Source organism: Manis pentadactyla, chromosome Y (assembly GCF_030020395.1).
Source record: "Manis pentadactyla isolate mManPen7 chromosome Y, mManPen7.hap1, whole genome shotgun sequence".
NCBI classification, from domain to species: Eukaryota; Metazoa; Chordata; class Mammalia; order Pholidota; family Manidae; genus Manis; species Manis pentadactyla.
This window is the reverse complement of record NC_080039.1, coordinates 640,530-663,110: the sequence shown is the minus strand read 5'-3', so window position 1 is coordinate 663,110 and position 22,581 is coordinate 640,530. Positions and strand designations below refer to the sequence as shown.

The following is a 22,581-nucleotide window of genomic DNA, read 5'->3' as shown; positions in this document are numbered from 1 at the left end:
TGCTTTCCACAATGGTTGAACTAATTTACATTCCCACCAACAGTGTAGGAGTGTTCCCCTTTCTCCACAACCTTGACAACATTTGTTGTTTGTCTTTTTGATGGTAGCCATCCTTACTGGTGTGAGATGATATCTCATTTTGGTTTTAATTTGCATTTCTCTGATGACAAGCGATGTGGAGCATCTTTTCATGTGTCTGTTGGTCATCTGAATTTCTTCCTTAGAGAACTGTCTACTCAGCTCCTCTGTGCATTTTTTAATTGGACTATATGTTTTTTGTTTGTTGAGGTGTGTGAGCTCTTTATATATTTTGGATGTCAACCCTTTATCGGATCTGTCATTTATGAATATATTCTCCCATACTGTAGGGTACCTTTTTGTTCTATTGATGGTGTCCTTTGCCGTACAGAAGCTTTTTGGCTTGATATAATCCCACTTATTCATTTTTTATTTTGTTTCTCTTGCCCAGGGAGATTTGTTCATGAAGAAGTCAATCATTTTTATGTCCAAGAGATTTTTGCCTATGTTTTTTCTAAGAGTTTTATGGTTTTGTGACTTACACGCAAGTCTTTGATCCATTTTGAATTTACTTTTGTGTATGGGGTTAGACAGTGATCCAGTTTCATTCTTTTACATGTAGCTGTCCAGTTTTGCCAGCACCATCTGTTGAAGAGACTCATTTCCCCATTGTATGTCCATGGCACATTTATCATATATTAATTGACCATATATGTATGGGTTAATGTCTGGAGTCTCTATAATCTGTTCCACTGGTCTATGGCTCTGTTATTGTGCCAGTACCAAATTGCCTTGATTACTGTAGCTTTGTAGTAGAGCTTGAAGTTGAGTAGTGAGATTCCCCCCACTTTATTCTTCTTCCTCAGGATTGCTCTGGCTATTCGGGGACTTTGGTGGTTCCATATGAATTTTAGAATGATTTGTTTCAGTTCACTGGAGACTGCTGTTGGTAATTTTATAGGGATGGCATCAAATCTGTATATTGGTTTGGGCAGGATAGATATTAATTCTTCCTAGCCAGGTGCACGGAATGAGTTTCTTCATTAGTGTCCTCTTTAATTCTCTTAAGAGTGTCTTCTAGTTTTCAGAGTATAGCTCTTTGACTTCCTTGGTGAGGCTTATGCCTAGGTATTTTATTGTTTCTGATGCTATTGTGAATGGAATTGTTTTCCTGATTTCTCTTTCTATTAGTTCATTGTTAGCCTATAGGAAAGCCACAGATTTCTGTGTATTAGTTTTGTATCATGCAAATTTGCTGAATTCCGATATTAGTTCAAATAGTTTTGCAGTGGAGTCTTTAGAGTTTTTAATGTATAATATCATGTCATCTGCAAATAGTGACAGTTTGACTTCTTTTTTACCAATCTGGATTCCTTGTATTTCTTTGTTTTGTCTAATTGCCGTAGCTAGGACCTCTAGTACTGTGTTGAATAACAGTGGGGAGAGTGGGCAACCCTGTCTTGTTTCCGATCTCCGAGAATAAGCTTTCAGCCTCTCGATGTGCAGCATGATGTTAGCTGTGGGTTTATTATATATGGCCTTTATTATGTTGAGGTACTTGCCCTCGATATCCATTTTGTTGAGAGATTTATCATGAATAGATGTTGAATTTTGTTGAATGCTTTTTCTGCATCTATGGAGATGATCATGTGGTTTTTTTCCTTTTTGTTGATGTGGTGGATGATGTTGATGGATTTTCGAATGTTGTACCATCCTTGCATCCCTTGAATGAATCCAACTTGGTCATGGTGTATGAAGTTTTGATGTCTTTTTGAATTTGGTTTGCTAATATTTTGTTGACTATTTTTGCATCTATGTTCATCCGTGATATTGGTCTGTAGTTTTCTTTTTTGGTGGGGTCTTTGCCTGGTTTTGGTATTAGGGTGATGTTGGCTTCATAGAATGAGTTTGGGAGTATTTCCACCTCTTCTATTTTCTGGAAAACTTTATGGAGCATGGGTATTATGTCTTCTCTGTATGTTTGATAAAATTCCAAGGTAAATCCATCTGGCCTGGGAGTTTGTTCTTGGGTATGTTTTTGATTACTGCTTTAATTTTGTTGAGGGTAATTAATCTGTTTAGATTTTCTGTTTCTTTCTGGGTCAGTCTTGGAAGGTTGTATTTTTCTAGGAAGTTGTCCATTTCTCCTAGTTTTTCCAGCTTGTTAGCATAGAGGTTTTCATAGTACTCTCTAATAATTCTTTGTATTTCTGTTGGGTCCATCGTGTTTTTTCCTTTCTTGTTTCTAATTCTGTTGATGTGTTTTGACTCTCTTTTTCTCTTAATAAGTCTGGCTAGAGGCTTATCTATTTTATTAATTTTCTCAAAGAACCACCTCTCGTTTTCATTGATATTTTTCTATTGTTTTCTTCTTCTCAATTTTATTGATTTCTTCTCTCATTGTTATTATGTCCCTCCTTCTGCTGAACTTAGGTCTCATTTGTTCTTCTTTTTCAAATTTCGATAATTGTGACATTAGACTATTCATTTGGGATAGTTCTTCCTTCTTTAAAAATGCATGGATTGCCATATACTTTCCTCTTCACACTGCCTTCGCTGCTTCCCACAGAAGTTCTTGCTTTGTGTTGTTATTGTCATTTGTTTCCATATATTGCTGGATCTCCATTTTAATTTTGTCATTGATCCATTGATTATTTAGGAGCATGTTGTTAAACCTCTATGTGTTTCTGAGCCTTTTTGCTTTCTTTGTACAATTTATTTCCAGTTTTACACCTTTGTGGACTGAAAAGTTTGCTGTTAAGATTTTAATCCTTTGGAATTTACTGAGGCTCTTTTTGTGGCCTAGTATGTGGTCTAATCTTAGAATGCTCCATGTGCACTTGAGAAGAATGTCTATCCTGTTGCTTTTGGATGTAGAGTTCTATAGATGTCTATTAGGTCCATCTGTTCTAGCATGTTGCTCAGTGCCTCTGTGTCCTTACTTATTTTCTGTCTAGTGAATCTGTCCTTTGAAGTGTGTGATGTGTTGAAGTCTCCCAAAATGAATGCACTGCATTCTATTTCCTCCTTTAATTCTGTTACTATTGGTTTCACATATATTGGTGCTCCTGTTTTGGGTGCATATATGTTTATAATGGTTATATCCTCTTGTTGGACTGAGCCCTTTATCATTATGTAATGTTCTTCTTTATCTCTTGTTACTTTCTTTGTTTTGAAGTCTATTTTGTCTGATACTAGTATTGCAACACCTGCTTTTTTCTCCCTGTTGTTTGCATGAAATATCTTTTTCCATCCCTTGACTTTTAATCTATGCATGTCTTTGGGTTTGAGGTGAGTCTCTTGTAAGCAGCATATAGATGGGTCTTGCTTTTTTATCCATTCTATTACTCTGTGTCTTTTGATTGGTGCATTCAGTCCATTTACACTTAGGGAGAATACTGAAAGATATGTACTTATTGCCATTGCAGGCTTTAAATTCGTGATTACCAAGGGTTCAAGGTTAGCATCTTTACTACCACACAGTTTACTTAACTCACTTATTGAGCTTTTATAAACACAGCATGATGATTCTTTACTTCTCTCCCTTCTTATTCCTCCTCCTCCATTCTTCATATGTTGGGTGCTTCTTTTTGTGCTCTTTTTAGGAGTGCTCCCATCTAGAGCAGTCCCTCTAAACTACCCTGTAGAGGTGATTTGTGGGAGGCAAATTCCCTCAATTTTTGCTTGTCTGGGAATTGTTTAATCCCTCCTTCATATTCAAATGGTAATCGTGCTGGATACAGTATCTTTGGTTCAAGGCCCTTCTGTTTCATTGCATTAAATATATCATGCCATTCTCTTCTGGCCTGTAAGGTTTCTGTCGAGAAGTCTGATGATAGCCTGATGGGTTTTCCTTTGTAGGTGACCTTTATTTTCTCTCTGGCTGCCTTTAATACTCTATCCTTGTCCTTGATCTTTGCCATTTTAATTATTATGTGTCTTGGTGTTGTCCTCTTTGTGTCCCTTCTCTCAGGAGTTCTGTGTGCCTCTGTGGTCTGAGCAACTATTTCTTCCCCCAGTTTGGGGAAGGTCGCATCAATTATTTCTTCAAAGACACGTTCTGTCCCTTTTTCTCTATCTTCTTCTTCTGGTATCCCTATAATACAGATATTGTTCCTTTTGGATTGGCCACACAGTTCTCTTAATATTGTTTCATTCCTGGAGATCCTTTTACCTCTCTCTGCATCAGCTTCTATGCATTCCTGTTCTCTGGTTTCCTCTCCATCAATGGCCTCATGCATCTTATCCATTCTGCTTATAAATCCTTCCAGAGATTGTTTCATTTCTGTAATCTTCCTCTGAATGTTATACCTTAGCTCTTGTATATTTCTCTGCTGCTCTGTCAGTGTGTTTATGATTTTTATTTTGAATTCTTTTTCAGGGAGACTGGTTAGGTCTGTCTCTTCAGATCCTTTCTCAGGGTTGTCTGATCTATTTTCGATTGGACTATATTTTCTGCCTTTTCATGGTAATAGCAGTGGATGTAGGCAGGTTGCAGGTGTGTTGGCTGGGAGAAGAAAGCCCTTTCCTGCTTGCTGGATGCCTTGCCCTCTTCCACTGCCTGTGTCAGTTACTGGCTCTCCTGGAGCAGCCACTGGGTTAATCCCCTAAGCTTCTGTAGGCAGGGTCTGCGTCAGAGCAGTGCAGAGCCATGCTGGGAGTTTCAGGCACACCAGGTGAGCTCCTCCACTACAGCGGTGCCCCTGCTGGGCAGCTGTGTACCAGCAGCGGCCTTTGGGTCTGGCCTGGGTGGCTGTGACTCAGGCTGGGATTCTGATCGACTGCTAGGAGCAGGGCTGCTCCCCCTGGAACCACTGCAGGTGCTTGTATGCCTCTTCTGTGCCCCTCTGGCACTGCCACCGCTGGCATGCTAGGGCCACTCATGGGCCGTTTGTTCGCTGCTGCTGTGGGCTCACACGGACCTCTCCTGGGCTCCTCTGGCACCGCTGCCACCAGCGCCTGGGGGCATCTCCCAGGCTGCTCAATTGCCACCACAGCGGGCTTGCACAAGACACTCCCAGTCCCCTCTGGTGCCTCCAGCACACGTGGTCCACTCCCGGTCCCCTCTGACACTGCCACCACCCGTGCACGCTGCTACTCTCCAACTCTACTCTCCAACCCAGTAGGGCCAGTGTGTCAGGGTCTGTGCCAGTTGGGGGAACAACTGGCAGGCTGCTTAGTGCTGTGAGGGGCTTCAGAGCTGCGCTGCAGCCCATGGGGTTAGGGCAAAGTTCCCCAGGATTCCCAGCTGCTGGCTATGTGTGCCGGGACGACTTCATCCAGCTGTGGGGTCCCTGTCTCTTTAAGACTTGCAGAAAGCACTCGCTTTTCTTTTGTCTCAGGGGCGCCAGTTACAGGGACCTGTCCACAGGTTTTGCTTTTCCATTTCTCTAATATCCAGCACCCCGTGCACCTTGTGTCTGTGCTCCGGGTGAGGATTTCTAGAGCTGGTTGTCTAGCAGTCCTGGGCTTTCACTCTCTCCCCATTCCAAGTCCTTTCTTCCCACTGTGTTCTAGTGTGGGGGGCATTCTGTTCCTGCCTGGCCACGGCTTGTTTCTTACCCCCTTTGGGTGATGTTGAGTTCTTGCAGATGTAGATGTATCCTGGCTGTTGTACTGTATCCACTGGTGTCTCTTTTAGGAATAGTCGTATTATTGTATTTTCTTAAATATATATGTTTTTGGGAGGAGATTTCCACTGAACAACTCACACAGTCATCTTCCCGTGATGTGGTAGCGTTCCTTTTAAACAATGAACAGAAATGTCAAGAAAACTCAAATGATTTTATGCTTAAAACATAGCCAAGTAGTCTTCTGTTCACTTTTAAGTCATGTTTTGAATTAAATAGGAATTTTTTAAATTCTTTAAGGGAAAAGTCTTAATTTAGTATCACATGTGCTTAAAAGTGTGTTAAAGTTTCCTGTGAGATTAATATTATTCTTAAGTTAAAAGGAAATCAAAACCCAAGTTTTACCTATACAATTAAGGCCAAAGTTGGTGAGTCTAATATTAAAGTTTATTTATAACATACAGTTAGACAAATGAAGGAAATTAAGAAACATTTGTTAAATGCCCAAATATATTTTTGCCTCATTGCCAATTTTGAAATTATTTCTTTTCAGTTTCTGAAAGTGAGTCATGTCCTGTGTGGAAAATTGGAAGATTTAGGTTAGTGTGATGGTGACAGACCCATAGCACTACCTCTCAGAGATAACACAACGATTGTTTTTTATATTGGAGTATCTCTCTCTCTATTCCTTTCTCAACTGGCAAACCTTTTAAAGATTTTAAGTTCATCAAACCAGCAATCTGGAATTGCATTTTCTTATCTGATGGATAATATATCACTATATCTCTCCTTTTATCTACTTCTGGAACACTGAAAAATATTAAGAGTAAAACCTTTCAACAAGTATTAATGGAGCTTGCCATACCTTCATGTTTAATACCAGTTTAAGAACTTTGGGAAATAAAGTACACAGTTCACTTCTGCCTTAAGTCATTAATGAATTTATAGCGTGTGTAAGGTGAGACTAACATGCATGGAGCTATTAAAAAACAAAATAGGACAGTAAATATCATAATAGTTATTATTTTAGCGATTATTGAGAACACTGAAATGAGTCTGTGGCTTAATCACGGCTCATCTGTTTCAGAAAACAGAAAAACCTGCTAAAAGAAGACTTTATTGGGAAGACGTTGCATAGCAGCAAGGCACTGGAATTAGGAATCACTGTGGACAAGGAAACATTGCTTCAGGGAAGGTAAGCAGCTTGCCCAAGGTCATTCAATGCCAGAGGAAGAGCAAACCCAATGCAAATTCAAAGACTCCCTATACTTCCTCTCCAGATTCTCAGGTGTCCCATCCCAAATTGTACCTTTGGGGACTGAAATGGCTAGCAGAGAGGAAGATAAAGGTGGAACAGACAGAGAATTTCACTGAGAAGGGGAAATTTGACTAGGTAGATCTTCAGGCCAAGGAAAAAAGTCTAGAAGGAACATCTGAGATATGCAAAGAAATGGTAAGCAAGTCAATTTTTACACATATGGGTGGGTCTAAAAAACCCCGTGTATAATTTGTAGGAGGAAAACAGGATAAAATTATAGTAGTGAATAATAGCTTATGAATTGGGAGAGGGTGTGCAGTTAAAGCATCCTAATGCCTTAAAATTATGCAAGAGGAGAGTACAGATATTAGTTTTAGATTAAGTTTACAATTTTAAGTAGAATAATCACGTTAAAATAGACATGAAGTGGATTACTCCAAATAAATTGAGAGAAAAAGAAAAGACACACAATCTCCCAAAGAAGCTTCTTCTGTAAGTTTTGACATTTTGAGCTTTGTAGTCTGCCACTCTCACTCATGATAAATAGTACAAGCATTTTATAGTTTTTCACTGTGAGCTTATCTTTAAATCTTTAAAGGGTCCTTTTCTTAAGACAGTCCCTTCCAGCCTTTTATGGAAGCATCCCCCAGGTGGGTTTTATATTTGTTTCTGCGAGCATTCAGAGATCTTTTGGGAAGAAGTGGGGAATCTATTTATTGATCGTGATATTCCAGCAACACTTGTGCTATAAATTTATACTCCAAACTCTTGTGAAATGAAGGTCTATGGTTTCAAAACGTCATCATTGTTCATTTTTCTTTTCCTTTTCATCCAGAAATGGGACCAACTTCATTGCTTGCCCATTATTGGGTGTTTTATAGTTTCCTAGTCCACCCTTTTCCTGAGGATTATGTCTTTAAGACAATGGCTTTTCATAGTGTACTCAGTTCCAGCTTCCACCTTGAGCTGCTCCAAACCCTTGACCTCCTGCCCTTACACTTCCAGTTCTCAAGTTACAGAGACTAAGGACATCTTGCCCACACCTAGGATAACCAACTACAGTGGTTTGCCGGGAACCTCATTTCTTGGAATTTGTGGAGGGGGAGGGGTTCAGTCTTAAAATCAGTTAAGTCCGAGGCCAACTAGTTGACCTGTCACCCCCAGCGTGTATACCCATAGCCAGAGATGAATCGTTCAGCAAGACTTTGCTCTGGTTTTCAATTTACTTTTCTTTTTCTGGATTTGGGGATTTCTCTTTATTTCCTGTAAGTTTAGTCAAATACTTAAAATAAGGTTAGTTACTGTTTTATCTGTATGCTAGGTGTTGGTAGTGAGAGAGTTTCCAAGTTACAGAAGTCCACCACTTTGCCAGATCACAAAAGTACGATTTCATCAGTACAAAAGAGAAGTTTGAGAATAAAAGTCATAGCTAGTTATCCCTGTGGGTACAGGGTACTGGAGTGATTCTCGAAGTTGACTGATTTGCTCCACCACTGCCTAGGCCTTGCTTACCTTGCTCTAGGCCTTGTTTCTCTGACCTTGATATTTTTCTAGAATTCTCCAGGCAGGCTTAGCTTATTCCTGTAAGGATTACAAACCAAACTTACTCACTTTCCAATTCAAACTCCCGGGAGGGAGATATTTGCCTGTTTGTTCACTCCTGCATCCGCACTACCTGGCACTGAATGAATCTTTCTTGAAATAATGCCCTGAACACCAAGCAGGCCTGCCTTGTCTGCTTCTTCCAATCCAAGTCCATCTACCTCAAACGTGACAGAAAGGCTCCAAGCCTCTGTATTCTCTATGCCGCCTGCCCTATTCGGCACACACCTGCTATTCTGTACTGCTACAGGCATTTGCCCGATTCAGGGGAAGGCGACACGGATGATGACCGTGATCCGGGTAACCCTGTACATTCAGCAAGCCATTTTTAAGATAGAACCTAGGCACATTAAATGTTTTCTTTAATTTTAATGCATGTTTAAGGGTGCATACTTATTTCAAGTGTTTTCCAAAGGCACTTTCGGGGTGCTGTGTGTGTCTGTGAGCCTGTCAGTCGGCCTCAGGGCGTCGTTGCCCCAGGGGCATGCCGCCGGCCCACGCGCAGCCCCTGAGTTCCCCCTGCGTGCCCTCAGGCCGGGCGTAGACTTCCCGCCAGCACACACCCGCCCCGCAGGGGCAGGGGGCGCTGCCACCCATTGGCTGCGGCTGCCGTGTCGAGTCCCCACCAGCGCGGCGCCACCTCCGGGAGCCTGTCGCCCGCCTCAGTGTGCCCGCGCCCCTCGGCCTCGCCATCTTGCTCTCGGGGCTCCTCAGCTCACCGGCACCGTCGGGCCTCCTCTCACTTGATCGCTTGCCTTTCCTCCCCGGGCGGCGGGTACAACCAGACCTAACCAACAGCGGGCCCCAAGGGTGCTGCCAGAAGAGCGGTCTCTGCTCCTCCAGGCCCGACGGCCAGAACTGCTCGCAGCCGCCATCATGGTGAGTTGAGAAGGCGGCCTGAGGGGTGCAAGCCCGGCGGGGACCTCCAGGATGGCCGAAGCTCCGTTTTGGGGGTGCGGGAGGACGCCATAAGTGGGGTCACCTGGCTTTCGGCCCTGGGTTCCGGCCCGGTGCTCCACTGCCAGAGCCTCACAGGGGCCAGGAGCAGGCCCACAAGGCACGACGGCCGGCCTGGAGGGCCAGGGTGTGGCGGAGGCGCGGCCCTGGGGACCCTTCCTGCAGGCGACTATGTGCAAGGCCGCAGCCTTCGCGCCCCCCTGCTGCCGCGGTTCGGCCTCGGTTGTGGAGGGGCGTTTGGTGACCGGGCGCCGTCGGGCCTGAGGGGCCTGAGGGGAAGGGCGCGCCGCCCCGCTCCCGCCCCTCCCTTCGCGCCTCCTCTCCCGCGCTCACCTGTAGGAGCGCGGCGGGCCTCCGCGAGATGGCGGCGGCCTCCGGCGGGCGAACGCACCGTGGCGCCATCTGCGGGGGCCCCCCTCCTAATGACGGGAGGGGTTGCCGCCGTCCGGGACCGGGCTGAGGCGCCGGGTGGCGGGGCGTTCGGAGCGTGTCCGCGAGCGGCGGGGCGGGGCGCCACGAAACGAGGCGGCCTGAGGGCGCGGCGGCGGGAAGCCGGGAGGCCGGGGCGAAGCCCGGCGGCGGGACGGCCCCCTCGTGTGGCGATCGCAGGCATAGGTCTCACCGGCGCCATCGTTTCTGCTCGAGGTGGGGGCGCGCAGACCTGAGACGGTGGACATTTTTCCTGTGGGAGCGCTTTTTTCACTCTAGATAAACGGGGGACTTGAAGCAAAAATGTACGCACGCTACTACGTACTCTTTCGGTGTCTGTTTATGTGACTTTTGGTAATTGCGCAGTTGATTCAAGATACAGCCCTGAACACTTTAGTCACAATTATATACAGTGTGTTTACTGATAGTATAATAATTATTCTCTCTAGTTTTAGAAGGGAGCAAATTTACGTGCAGCTTAGTACCTACAAAAATTAAAACAAAAATTAATAATAATTTGTAGTAATTTGTGTCTTATCTGTATTAAAATTATCTAATGATCAATATTGTTCCTATAAATTATTTACAATCTTTTTCTCCCCTATTCTGGAGGCAAGGGGAGGAAGTGCATATAGCTTGTTTTTTCTTCTGATTATAAAGGAGCATATTAACTCATTTGAAAGTTATGTAAGAAAAGGTCCATCTTAGTGCTAACACCTATAACCAGTGTTCAAATTTTGATACATATATTCCCTTCCAGATTGTTTTTATGCGTGTATTGTGTATAGATAAATTTTATTTTACAGAAGTTGTGCCAAGCTGTGTAACACTGTTTTTTACAACCGGCATCTTTCACTTAATATAGTGGATAGCATTCCAAAGATAAATATATGATATTAGAGTATAAGATTGTACCATTACTTATTTTACTAAACTTCCTTATAATGAGTGATTTCTATATTAAATAAATCCTGTAATGAGTGTCTTTTTGCAGATATTTTGGCATGCTTATTCAATTAATTCCATGAGATAAATTGCCAGGAGTAGAATCACTTGGGTGGAAAGCTTTGCCCATTTTATAATAATTTTAAATTATGATACATCTTTCCAACTTACTCTTGATAAGGCTTTACCAATATATATTCCATTACCACTGACGATGTGTATGTAATCTTCTTTTCCACACTCTTTCCAATGAGAGTTTACTCTGATTCTTAAAGTTACTAATCTAATAGCTGGAAAATATTTTGCTCTGTTGATGTGTTTTTTTTTTTAAATCATTAGTGAAATTGAAGTTTGTTGTTAGCTTTTTATATTTCCTTTTTATGAATTCTTCATCCACCTGTTGCATATTTATCTTAATAACTTATAAAAACTTTATATTAATGTTAATGCTTTGTCATATATAAAGGAAAAAATTCATAGTGGTTATAAGGTGATGCCCTTATTCCTAATTTCAATGGAAATGACTATAGTGTTTCTCTTTAAACCTGATGATAGCTTAGAAGTAGATCGGTATAAAATAAGATCCTTCTAGTTCTATTTTAAAAGTTAGAATAAATTTTGTGTGTATAGATACTGGGTGGAGGGTGTGGGGTGCACCACGACAGAAAAACCTTTTTAATTAAAAAAATTTTGATTTAAAAGTTAAAGAATGAATGGTGTATTTTATATCAACTACTTTTTCAGTGGTGAATTACAGTAACATTTCCTAAGAGTGAACCATCCTTGCAATTCCAATGTAAACTATACCTTTACTCTATGTTTTTATATACTGATGGAATTTTGCATCTCTGCGGTGGGGCAGGAGTAGACCATCTTAATCAGGTTTTACTACTTATGTGGTGCCAGTTTTGTAAAATACATTGAGAATTATTTTTTTCTCTTTGAAAAATTGTAAGAAAAGCATTTGAATTTTATTTCTCCTTTATTCCCTCTTCTACCTACTGTTGTTTCTGTCTTGGTGCACCCCACCCTCCACCGAATATCTACACACACAAAAATTATCTGTTTCTTTACAGTCTGAAAAACTTCCAGTGGAATTGAGCCCCGGTGGTGCTGAGACAGAAATCCAGTGTTCTGTCTTAAGATTTTTTTTTTAATTTATGTTTCTTTTTTAATTGAAATTGCTTTAAGGTGGCGTTTTCATCAAGATTTCCAAGTTTATTACCATGGAGTTTATCCATAGCATTCTCTTGTAATCTGTAGTCATACAATTTTTTCATGGCTAATATATATTTTTGCCTCCTGGTTTGTTTTTCATCTTTGCCTGTATTGTTTTTTTTTATTGTTTATATTTTTTCTCCCAGATTCTACTCTTGGTTTTACCTAAAAGGTTTTATTCTGATTTTCATTTCCTAGTTCTTTAATTCAGCTTTTCTATTTATTAGTGCCTTCCTTTGGTGAATATAAGTGATGACTACAAATTATAGACCTCTGTGCTGATCCTTATACATAGATATTTGTTTACAAGTAGACATAGTAGTTGAAGTCACATGGAACAGCTGACAACCGATGAGCTTGAGTAACAGTATTTTTCAGCTTTTAGTTATCTTTGTTATTTGGTTATCCAAATATAACGGAATATATATTACTGCAAATAATGTGCTTAGTGGCCTACAAGTTCACCTCTCCCTAATATTCCAGCAGTACCCATTTCAAAACCCACCAATTTATTTGAAGATATAATTAAGAAAAGTATTTCCTTCTTACATTTAATTTACTTGCAGTTTTATTGTCTTTTATACCTTTGATAGTTAAGATTAATACTTAAACACAAACGTTTTGCTTTAGCCTAAGCATTCATTTGTAGAGGATTTTTAGCAATAGTTTAAAAGTAACCTAAAGTTGCCTATTGGTTGTGGATTTTTAATGTATTAATTGAAAATAATATACACAGAGAAGGAATTTAGTGTCTGCTGCTCAGACGTCTTAAAATGCAGTACTTTGCTTTGTTAGCTTTGAGTGCTACCTGCTGGCTGAGGACGGGGTCATGATGATGCCTTCTTGAGGCTATGAGGACACTGGTAAAATGATTTGGTGAATTATATACTTAACATCCCAATTAAACAGGCAGCCATCCAATTTGTGCAAACCAACCCGAAACCAAACTTCCTATGATATAAAATGGCTGTTTTTTCTGTTTCCCAAATTACTCTTTAGTTGCCTCAAGTATCCATTTCACTTCTGTAGGTACCATATGGACTGTGGACTCCCCTGTGTAATTCTGGTGATGCTATCCCAGGGTTTCTCAACCATGACCCTTTTCAGATTTGGGGCCAGATGATTATTTGTTGTGGGGAGCTGTCATTTGCATTATAGGATTTTTTTTGTATACCTGGCGTCTACCCATTAGATACTAGGAACACTCCTCAGTTGTGACAACCAAAAATGCCCCTGGGCCACAACATCTCCCCTGGTTGAGAATCAATATATTATCATAAATCCTTATAATCTGGCAGTTTCTGACCTGATGTTAACAGCCCTAAATTAAAATGCCATCCATTCTGGTCACAGACAGATAATACTATAAACAGTTTATCAAATAAAAAGGTACCCAAAGTTCATCTACAAATTAAGGGAATATTGGGGAGAAAATAAGGTACAAAAATTTCAGAACTACTGTGCTGTTTTATTTGTGTTTTGTTTTCCTCAATAAGCAGAGGTATTATAGCTTTATCTCTTGCAGTCTTTTGTAATTAACCTCTTATAGTCAATAAGGTATAACATAATGAATTTCAGATGAGAGGATCACCATAGTTTATTAAAGTTCCAACTCTGGTTGTTCATTAATAAGGTTTCTACAAAATAAGTATCTAGTAAAAAGCAGGAAAGAAACTTTTTTAACCTATTGAAAATAAATTTAAGTGATAGCACACTAACTTATATTGACATACCACTTTATACTTTACAAGATGGAATTACACTTCAGTGTAGTTTTCCAAGATAAAAGGCTGCCAAGTAAGTTGCTTATATATAACCTAGTTATGGACATGAAGCTAGATCTCCTGACTAAAACTAATTTTTTTTTCACTGTGCTATAGTGCCTTTACAACATACATTTGTCAGTAAATTCTGCTTCAGAAAAATTTACATTAACCTTAGTGTGGGAAGACTAAAGACGGTTCTGAACAGAATCCAGAAAAATAATGAGTTTCATGTGTGGGCCTCTTTATCTGAAAAAAAAGATTGTATCATTTATATCTATTGACCTAGTGTGAAAATAAAACATCATTAGGATTGATTTGGTGTTAATCAAGAAAAAAAATGTTACTTTTAGCAGGAGCTATGATATGTGAGCAAATGAGGTTTTCATCATCCATTTCCAAAGTAAAATGGGCATACTAACAGAATATTATGATTATAAAATCCATGTTAATTTTGGTGAATAGAAAATGAGGCAAGATAAAGTGATTTAAAATGTTGATGTTTGTTTTCTTTTTAATGTAGCTTTAAATTTTCTTTTTATCTTTTAAAAATATATACCATGTTTTTTTAATAAGGTTTTTTAAAAAGTAAAATAAAAATTTGCTTACTGGCATAGAACAGGATGACTTTAATAACTTGATATTTTACAAATCTGAACTTTCCAGTCATTTTTTACCAGTTCCCATTAATTTTCATAGTTAATATAAAGTGAGTATTCTACCATGGAATTTTACAAGAGATGGTGATGGGCAACATTGGGCTTAAGAAAGTATGATACACTTTTGTTAAAATTTCATCATGATTACTCTAATTAATTTAAATCCTGAATTTGAACTAAGTTGTTTGATTATTAATTTATAATGAAGGTGATTTATATGAAAATGTTTTATACTTTAAATACAAAATTGATAGCACATCATGTATGGCTTTAGCCTGTATATCTAGTGATGATAACTGCTTTCAAAATTGCAGTCGGCTGAAAATTCTGAAACTATGAACTCAACCACCATCTCCAAAGAGGCCAGCACCCAGTTCTCATCATCTACAACCAGCCAAGGCTATGTTTTACCAGAAGGCAAAATCATGCCAAACACCATTTTTGTTGGTGGAATCGATGTTAGGGTATTGTATCCTTATTTCATTTGTTTTAAAAAATACTTTGTGAATAATGGGATTTTGGACCTGTTGGAAACATAGGTTTTTTTGTACTCATGCAAGTTTGGAATTGGTTTTATATTAACCAATAGGGACTAAAACTGTCTTTGACAAAGAGCTACAGGTAGTTAGGGGATACTTGAGGGAGATACTTCCACAACATTAAGTCTTCTTTATAGTATAAGAAAAGTTTTTGAATGCTAAGTTTTTACTCTTGAAGTCAAATTCTTCTCTATAGATGGATGAAACCAAAATTAGAAGTTTCTTTGCTAGATATGGTTCAATAAAAGAAGTGAAGATAATCACGGATCGAACTGGTGTGCCCAAAGGGTAAGTAAAACATGCTGAGTATAAATTATAAAAAGTGTGCTATGGCATCTATAGAGTATCAGAGTAGACTTCAAAACTGATATTCTTACATTTGTATAAATGAAGTCTGGTGCTTTGTCAGGTTCCTTTATGTAGAGGATAAAAGTTTGTTGCCAGCTCTTCTATTTAATAATTTCTCTGATGTTTGTATTTAAATGTTCCCTGTCTTCATTTATTGCACATAAGTGGGTTAGTCAGTTTTATCAACTGTTTTCTTCACACATTTCACAGTATTTTAAATTTTAACCACCTTGATGTAGATAATAAATTCAGGGTCTTAGATACGAATTTTCTGTTAATGAATGAGGTTTCCATGCTACCTTACTTCTGACATAGATCAGGGTAAGAAAACAAAAAAATGTGGTAAGATTTATGCTGGATCCATTATGTACATTTTTAAAATACTTATCTCAGTATATGCTTTATCCTTTATCATGATTCTGTCAATTATCTCATTGACTACTAGAAATTTTAGGTCATACTTACAGCAGTGATTTTATACTTATCTGCCCTTTAGCTATGGATTTGTTTCGTTTTATAATGACGTGGATGTCCAGAAGATAGTAGAAGTAAGTAATCTTATGGGAAAATCTCTTAATTACCTTATGTTTAATTAAGTTTAGGTTAGTTTTGTTTAGTATTGTTTCAGTCCTGAATTCTTGTATGGAATACTATAAATATATATACTTCATGTTTGAAATCCCAAACTTAATCTTACATAGCTTGTCAGAAATGATTTTTTATTGGGCATATCTGTCTTCATTAACTAGAGACAGGACTGGATGGATAGCATGTAAAAGTTTTTTATCAAGTTCATGACACCTCTGAACACTTTGACTAGAGTAGTGAGGGTAGATAAGATAGCTTCATGCAGATAGATTTTTATTTGGTGTGGTTGCAGTCTGATCTCTGACTGTGGGGATCTTAGAGGACTAGGTTACCAATGTTTTAGAAGTAAAGGCTTCAAAAGTGATCTGGTTTTGGTGCTGTTTTTATTTTCAGTCACAGATAAGTTTCCATGGTAAAAAGCTGAAACTGGGCCCTGCAATCAGGAAACAAAATTTCTGTGAGTAGAGAAAGGAATTGATGTTGACAGATGCATAGCTTTTCAGAGAAGTGAAAATAGGTTTTGTTTTCTTTTTATCCTTTGAAAAGGTGCTTATCATGTGCATCCACGTCCTTTGGTTTTTAATACACCACCACCACCACACTTTCAGTGTCTCTGGAGCAGTCACAACCCTGTAGGTTACATGCAGCCTCCAACCATGATGCATCCTATAACTCTGTATGTGCAGGTGAGAATTCTCTACAGTCCTGGCTTTTTATTATAGTTTTGGATATCTTATAGATGGGGCCTTTTAAAAGTAAGCCTGTCTTATTTCTGATTTCTGTGAGATTATATCCATGATTTCCATAATAATTGATATATATATGTCCCTGTTTGAATACTTGGAGTGATGGAAACTTAACTGCATTTTTCAGCAACCTGTCATTCTTAGTGTTACTCCTTATACTAAGCTAAAACTTGCTTACATATACTTGGTAAACTTTTATCTTAGAACTGACCCCTATGGCCACATAGCAAATATTTCTTCCTTTTTGCCTGTTGTGACAACTCCTTAAATATTTAAAAGCAGCTTTCCTTATGCGTGGTTTATTCTTTGTTAAGGTTAGCAGTTCTTCTCATTATTCTTTATATTTGCAATGATTTTTAGATGCCTCCTCATACTGAGTGCTCGCATCCAGATGTATTCTGGTTCTAGAATGGATAGGTTCCTGATGACTTAACTGTATTTGTAAGTCCTATGAATTTCTGGCATATAATTTATCTGGTCCTGGTTAGTTTAAATTTGAAGTGGGATTTGGAGTATTTAATATCTCCTACTGATGATAACACTTGGTTCATTTTACTTTCTTCAGTTTAAAAGATGTTTGGAAGAAAAGAAAGACAAGATAATGTGAAATAGGTCTACATTGCCTTTCATTTGTTTACATTTTCCATCAACCAGAAGTATAGGATGGTATATATTTTATTTTTCCTGTTCTAAGCATGGCTAGAAGAAAACTCCTATTTGCTCCTAATACTTACTGTGAGCTATTACCTCTTCTGGCTGTACTCATGTATGCTACTATGGTAGATGTTTTGATTAAGTAAATATTTATTGAAAGATACAATACATAGTGCAGTCTCATTTCCAATTTTGGGTTATACACTACCCTTAACATTTAGAAGTAAAATACAGAAGGAGCCATAAAATCTATAGAAGGACTACAGATGGATTACACCTGACCCCAATAATATTGTCAAAAGAATAACAAACTGCCTAAAAGTGTTTATACAAAGAAATAGCAGGTGTGTCAATATAACTTTAACATGGAAATCTGAACTAATAGAGCCTTATTACCAGTGTAAGAAAGAACTTTTAATTGGAGGTAAACAAGATAAACTTTGGTTGGCAAAATCAGTCACTTCCTCATTTATCTCTTTCTCCTCCCTACCCAAAAAGCTAACATTCAACAGAGAATGCTTTTTTCTTCATGAAGCCAGTCACTCAAATAGAATCCTGCATGGTATATAGAAAAATAATGAAGATTTATTTTCATATTTTTGTTATATTAGGAATAATATTTCTTCTTCCTTGTTTTTAAAAATTTACCTTGATATTACATTCTTTATGTAAATTTTATTTTCAGGCATATCCTTATCAAAGTTCACCAGTTCAGGTCATCACTGATTATCAGCTGCCTGTATATAATTACCAGGTAATTTAAGAAGGAACAAAATGATTTACTTTGGAATATTAGTGAAGCCTTTATCTATGTAAATTTCCCCAGTAGATTGTTATTTAAACTAGTTGAGTAGGCTTACATAAAAGAAAAAATAAGAATTTGTCTAGAATTATGGGCTGTATTACTTAAGAATAAGGGAATGATATTTTGACAGGAATATATTTAGCAAGTTTTCTTCTGTACTGTCAAGATTTGGTGTCCTCTCCTATAGTTCCACATGTCTTCCTCCATCGTTGTTGTCAAATAGCTGAAATAATGCAAGCGGAATATAAATTTGTATCAAATACAACTGGAGTTCAATGCTCTGAGATTGGATTGAGCATTGAATTCCAGTTGTATTTGATAATACCAAGATAATAGTTCTCTGAATTTCTTCCCATGGAGAGGACCATATTTATTAACCAGGACCATATCTATGGTAATAGGTTCAAATAACTGCTATCTCTGAGTTTTCCTGAAAGCCAGCTACGGAAAACTGAGGAAAAGGTGGGGTTTATATATGAAAATAACAATAAAACCCTCAGGTACTGTAAACATAAAGTACTTCTTACTTCCATTCTTTTTCTTTTATTATAACAAGTTCAAGGAGCCAGCATGACAAATAAATACCTCAAAACTGTCTCCTCTCTGTGTGAAAATATATAAGAATATGTAAATAATAGTTACTTCCTTTTTTTTTTTAAAGATGCCACCACAGTGGTCTGATGGGGAACACAATAGTTATGTTATTCCACCTCTGGTAAGGTGAATTAACCAAACATATACTTCCCTATTCATTATTTTAATATTTTCTTGTTTGACTTATATATCTTGACCTTTAGTCATATGTATGCCTAGAAATATTTTTAAATTCCCTTTTACATTATGTGTTAGGTTTTCTTAATTTCTCGTCAATGCAAGTATATACTCCTGTGGTTGGAACTGTGCTGTTTCTCATTATTTTAGTGTGTGTAAATGATGGCTGCTCTCCATACAACATTACTCATGTGCTTGTTGATACATTGCATAATCCAAGAAAGGTAGTATTAATACCTATGCTAATTCTAATCTTAGGAATCTAGAATTGGTATTGAATCTGCCTCTTGGTTTCACACATAAAAAATCTGTTGAAGAGAAATTAAGAAAAACTTTGGTACTAATAGCTATTGTATAAGAACAGGATAATAACAAAAGAGGGTGCTAACTCTTAAAACACTTGAGCCTTTGTTACCTTCTGTCTTTCATCAAGACTGGATCATTGAAGGATGTAATACGGGTTAAAATTCTTAGGCACTGGGAAATTCCTATTGCCTTGCTATATGTTGGAGTTTACCTTTTCTTTGACTCCTTCTAATTATAATCATGTTGAAGCTTAGAAGACATTTTAAAATAAAAGATTGCTTTACTGCCTTTCAATTAAGTCCACACTGATACTTTCAGTATCAGCTCAACATTTTGAAGAATAGATTGTTTAGAAATGTATCTAATGAATATCTCTTTACTCACACTTTTATTTTAAATGTAGACTTATACAGCTGTTAACTACTACCACTGTAATGAAGTTGACCCAGGAGCTGAAATTTTGACAAGTGAATGCTCCATTCGTGAAGCAACTGCATCCTCTGGAAATGGCCCACAAAAGGCAAACATCTCATTTTACTTACTAATATTTATAGCCTCATATTTTTTTCAAGTTTTAATAATGGCTCTTTATGAAGCAAGCATGTTTGCCCAAATTTAAATATGGAAGCCATAAATTACGGAGCTTAACAGTTGATATTTCAGCAATTTATGTAAAAGTTGATGAAATCTCAGTACCTTGAAACTTTCATTGTATACATATATTTTCTGATTCAGTAATCTTACCCTTTTCCATTGTCCTTCCATTCAGTAATCTTTCCATTTTCATTTTTTAACCATACTTTCATAAATACTGCATTAACATGATTTGGTAAGATGCCATAGGCAGGTTTCCTTAGGAATCCTACTCCACAAAAGTATGAATTATATCTGCCTTGTATTTTACCAATTCAAACATTTACAAGCTAAATTATAATACATAATTATGGTATTCTTATAACATTTGGTGGCTCTCAAGAGTGGTGGAGTCCTTAGTAATAACTGAAGTACTGAAATAGGCAGAGTTGTTTCTCTATTATCTTTAGATCAGATTCCTATAATAATGCTGTCACTCTTGAATTCGATTTTGAATGAGTGGGAATGTAGAAGTAGTTGATATGATGGGGAAATCACAACATAATGTTGAAGATTCCCATTGCAGTGTGTGAACTTCATCCATTTGTTTCTCAGGGGGAAAAATGCTGAGAACTATGAACTATAGGATGTTCAGAACTACTGAACAATTCCCTGATTTGATACATGAATTAAAATTTGAAAAAATATTAAAATAGTGTACAGAGGTTTTATCCTGGATATTTTTTTCTTGAAATGCTGAAGTTCATTGTTACTTACCTAAAGAAAAATTAAAGAACTGAAGGGAATATCTTAGGGTTTTACTAAATTGAGCTTTTTCAACCAGTGCTCTATCACTAAGACTAAGATTGCACACTGTTTCTTAAATATCAAAGAGAAGTTACATATGAAGTGACATATGGTAAGAATTACGAATTACATAAGAATTCTTTAGCAAGAAGTGTGTGCTTTCAATAATCTATTTAAAAATGTTTAAGAGTAAAAGGAATAATCTTTAGATTACTGAAAACTTCTGTTTCAGAAATCTGTGGACCAAAGAATACAGACAGTGGTATCTTGTCTATTTAATCCATAGAACAGAGTGAGAAACTCACTTGTTACTCAAGATGACTACTTCAAGGTATGAAAGGAAAAGTATACATGATAAAATGCACATTTGTCAGTTATGAATCATCTTTTTTCCTCTAGTATATTTAGTTTGAGTTCATGTAGAGCTTTTAATTGAACTCTTGGCATTTGACTGTAACCCAGAAAAACCATTGTGAGAGGGTTTTGCCTGGCAGTGTATTTTATGTTGCTCAACCTTCGATACAGTAGAGTTTGTCCTTGGGAAAGAAACCTTTAGCAGAAGCTGACAATTGAAAAGGTTCCTGAAAGAGGAGAGTTGAAAGAGAATATTGGCTTAACCAAATACAAAAAATAAAATTTAAGATAACAGAAAGCAGAACTTAAGAGTACATGGATATTGGACTAAAGAGAATAAAAGAAATTGATCACTCAAATGACATACCTGAACAATTCTAGGAGAGAAGAGATCATATGAAACAGTAAAAAGAGCTGAGTAGAAAGAAATGGAAGTTGATTCGGAGTTGGTAAAATGGAAGAGAATGTGGGTGTTTGAATTTAAGTTCTGCTTTCTGGTCCTGGTTCTACCACCTCAGACAAATCACTTAAATCTTACTAGGACTCCAGTTTTTAACAAGTCTAAGATAAGGAAACATAGGACTAAAGATTTTTAAGATCCCTTAGTTCTGAGGCTGTAAATATGGAAAGGACCTGACTGGACTCTCTATGGGGAAAACAGGATTTAAAAATATTTTTGTACCAGGTTTATTGATACAAAATTCACATACTATACAGTTCACCCATTTAGAATGCACAATTCAATACTTTTAGTATATTCACACAGAGTTGTACACCATGAGTCACAATCAATTTTAGAATATTTAATCACCCCCCAAAACAAATCCCCTACCCATTTTCAGTCACGCTACATTTTCCCCACAACTCATCTATCACACCTACTTTCTTCAGAGGAATTCCCTATTCTGGTTATTTCCTATAAATAGAATAATACAAAATGTGGCCTTTTATGACTGGGTTCTTTCACTGGTATTATGTTTTCAAGGTTCATCTATGTTACAGCATGTTTCACTACTTCATTTCCTTTTCCTTATGGATATACCACATTTTGTTTATCCATTCTTCACTTGATAGACTTTTGGGTTGTTTCTTTTTTGCCTCTGATGAGTAATGCTATTAACGTTTTGAGGAACTGACGTAAGTTTTCCAAAATGACAGCACCATTTTCCATTCAAAGTTAAATTATCAGCCATTGCTGGGTGTCTTAAAGGAAAATAGCTTTTTTCCATCAATGAATTTACGTAGGATGAAGCTTACAGCCTTTTTTAAAGGGAAGTGTAAGGATTTTATAAATGCAGAAGGGGAGAATTGTTAACAGGATCAAGTCCTCAACCATCTTCACAACAGAGAGCATAAACTTACTCACTTAAAGTTGACATTTGTTCTCTGGCTGTTTCATCCTGTATAGACAGTACAATTTAAAATGAAAGAACTGGGGATATATGACAGCTTACCTTGCCCAAAGATTTCAAGGTTAAATATATAGTACTTAAATGATACAGTCTTTAAACTTGAGTTTTCACCTGGTATTAGACAAAAGTCTCCCTTTACACCTTCCACAATTTTCTGCTTCTCTGGGCTATGAGTCAGAAGTTCATAGTTTGCAGATGTCTGGCATCTAGATGTATTTTGATAAGCTAAATATTGTTGTTTTCATTGAAATTGAATGCA

General features: G+C 37.7%; 1 protein-coding gene across 1 annotated transcript; it reads left to right on the top strand.

The window, feature by feature from the left end:
- Positions 1-14,754: 14,754 nt before the first annotated feature.
- LOC130682082 (deleted in azoospermia-like) lies at positions 14,755-20,842 on the top strand. The gene is made up of 9 exons (XM_057496211.1): positions 14,755-14,883; positions 15,155-15,246; positions 15,803-15,854; positions 16,288-16,351; positions 16,441-16,580; positions 17,980-18,048; positions 18,761-18,814; positions 19,580-19,696; positions 20,789-20,842. The coding sequence occupies exons 1-9, from the start codon at positions 14,755-14,757 to the stop codon at positions 20,840-20,842; spliced, it is 771 nt and encodes a 256-aa protein (XP_057352194.1).
- Positions 20,843-22,581: the final 1,739 nt, after the last annotated feature.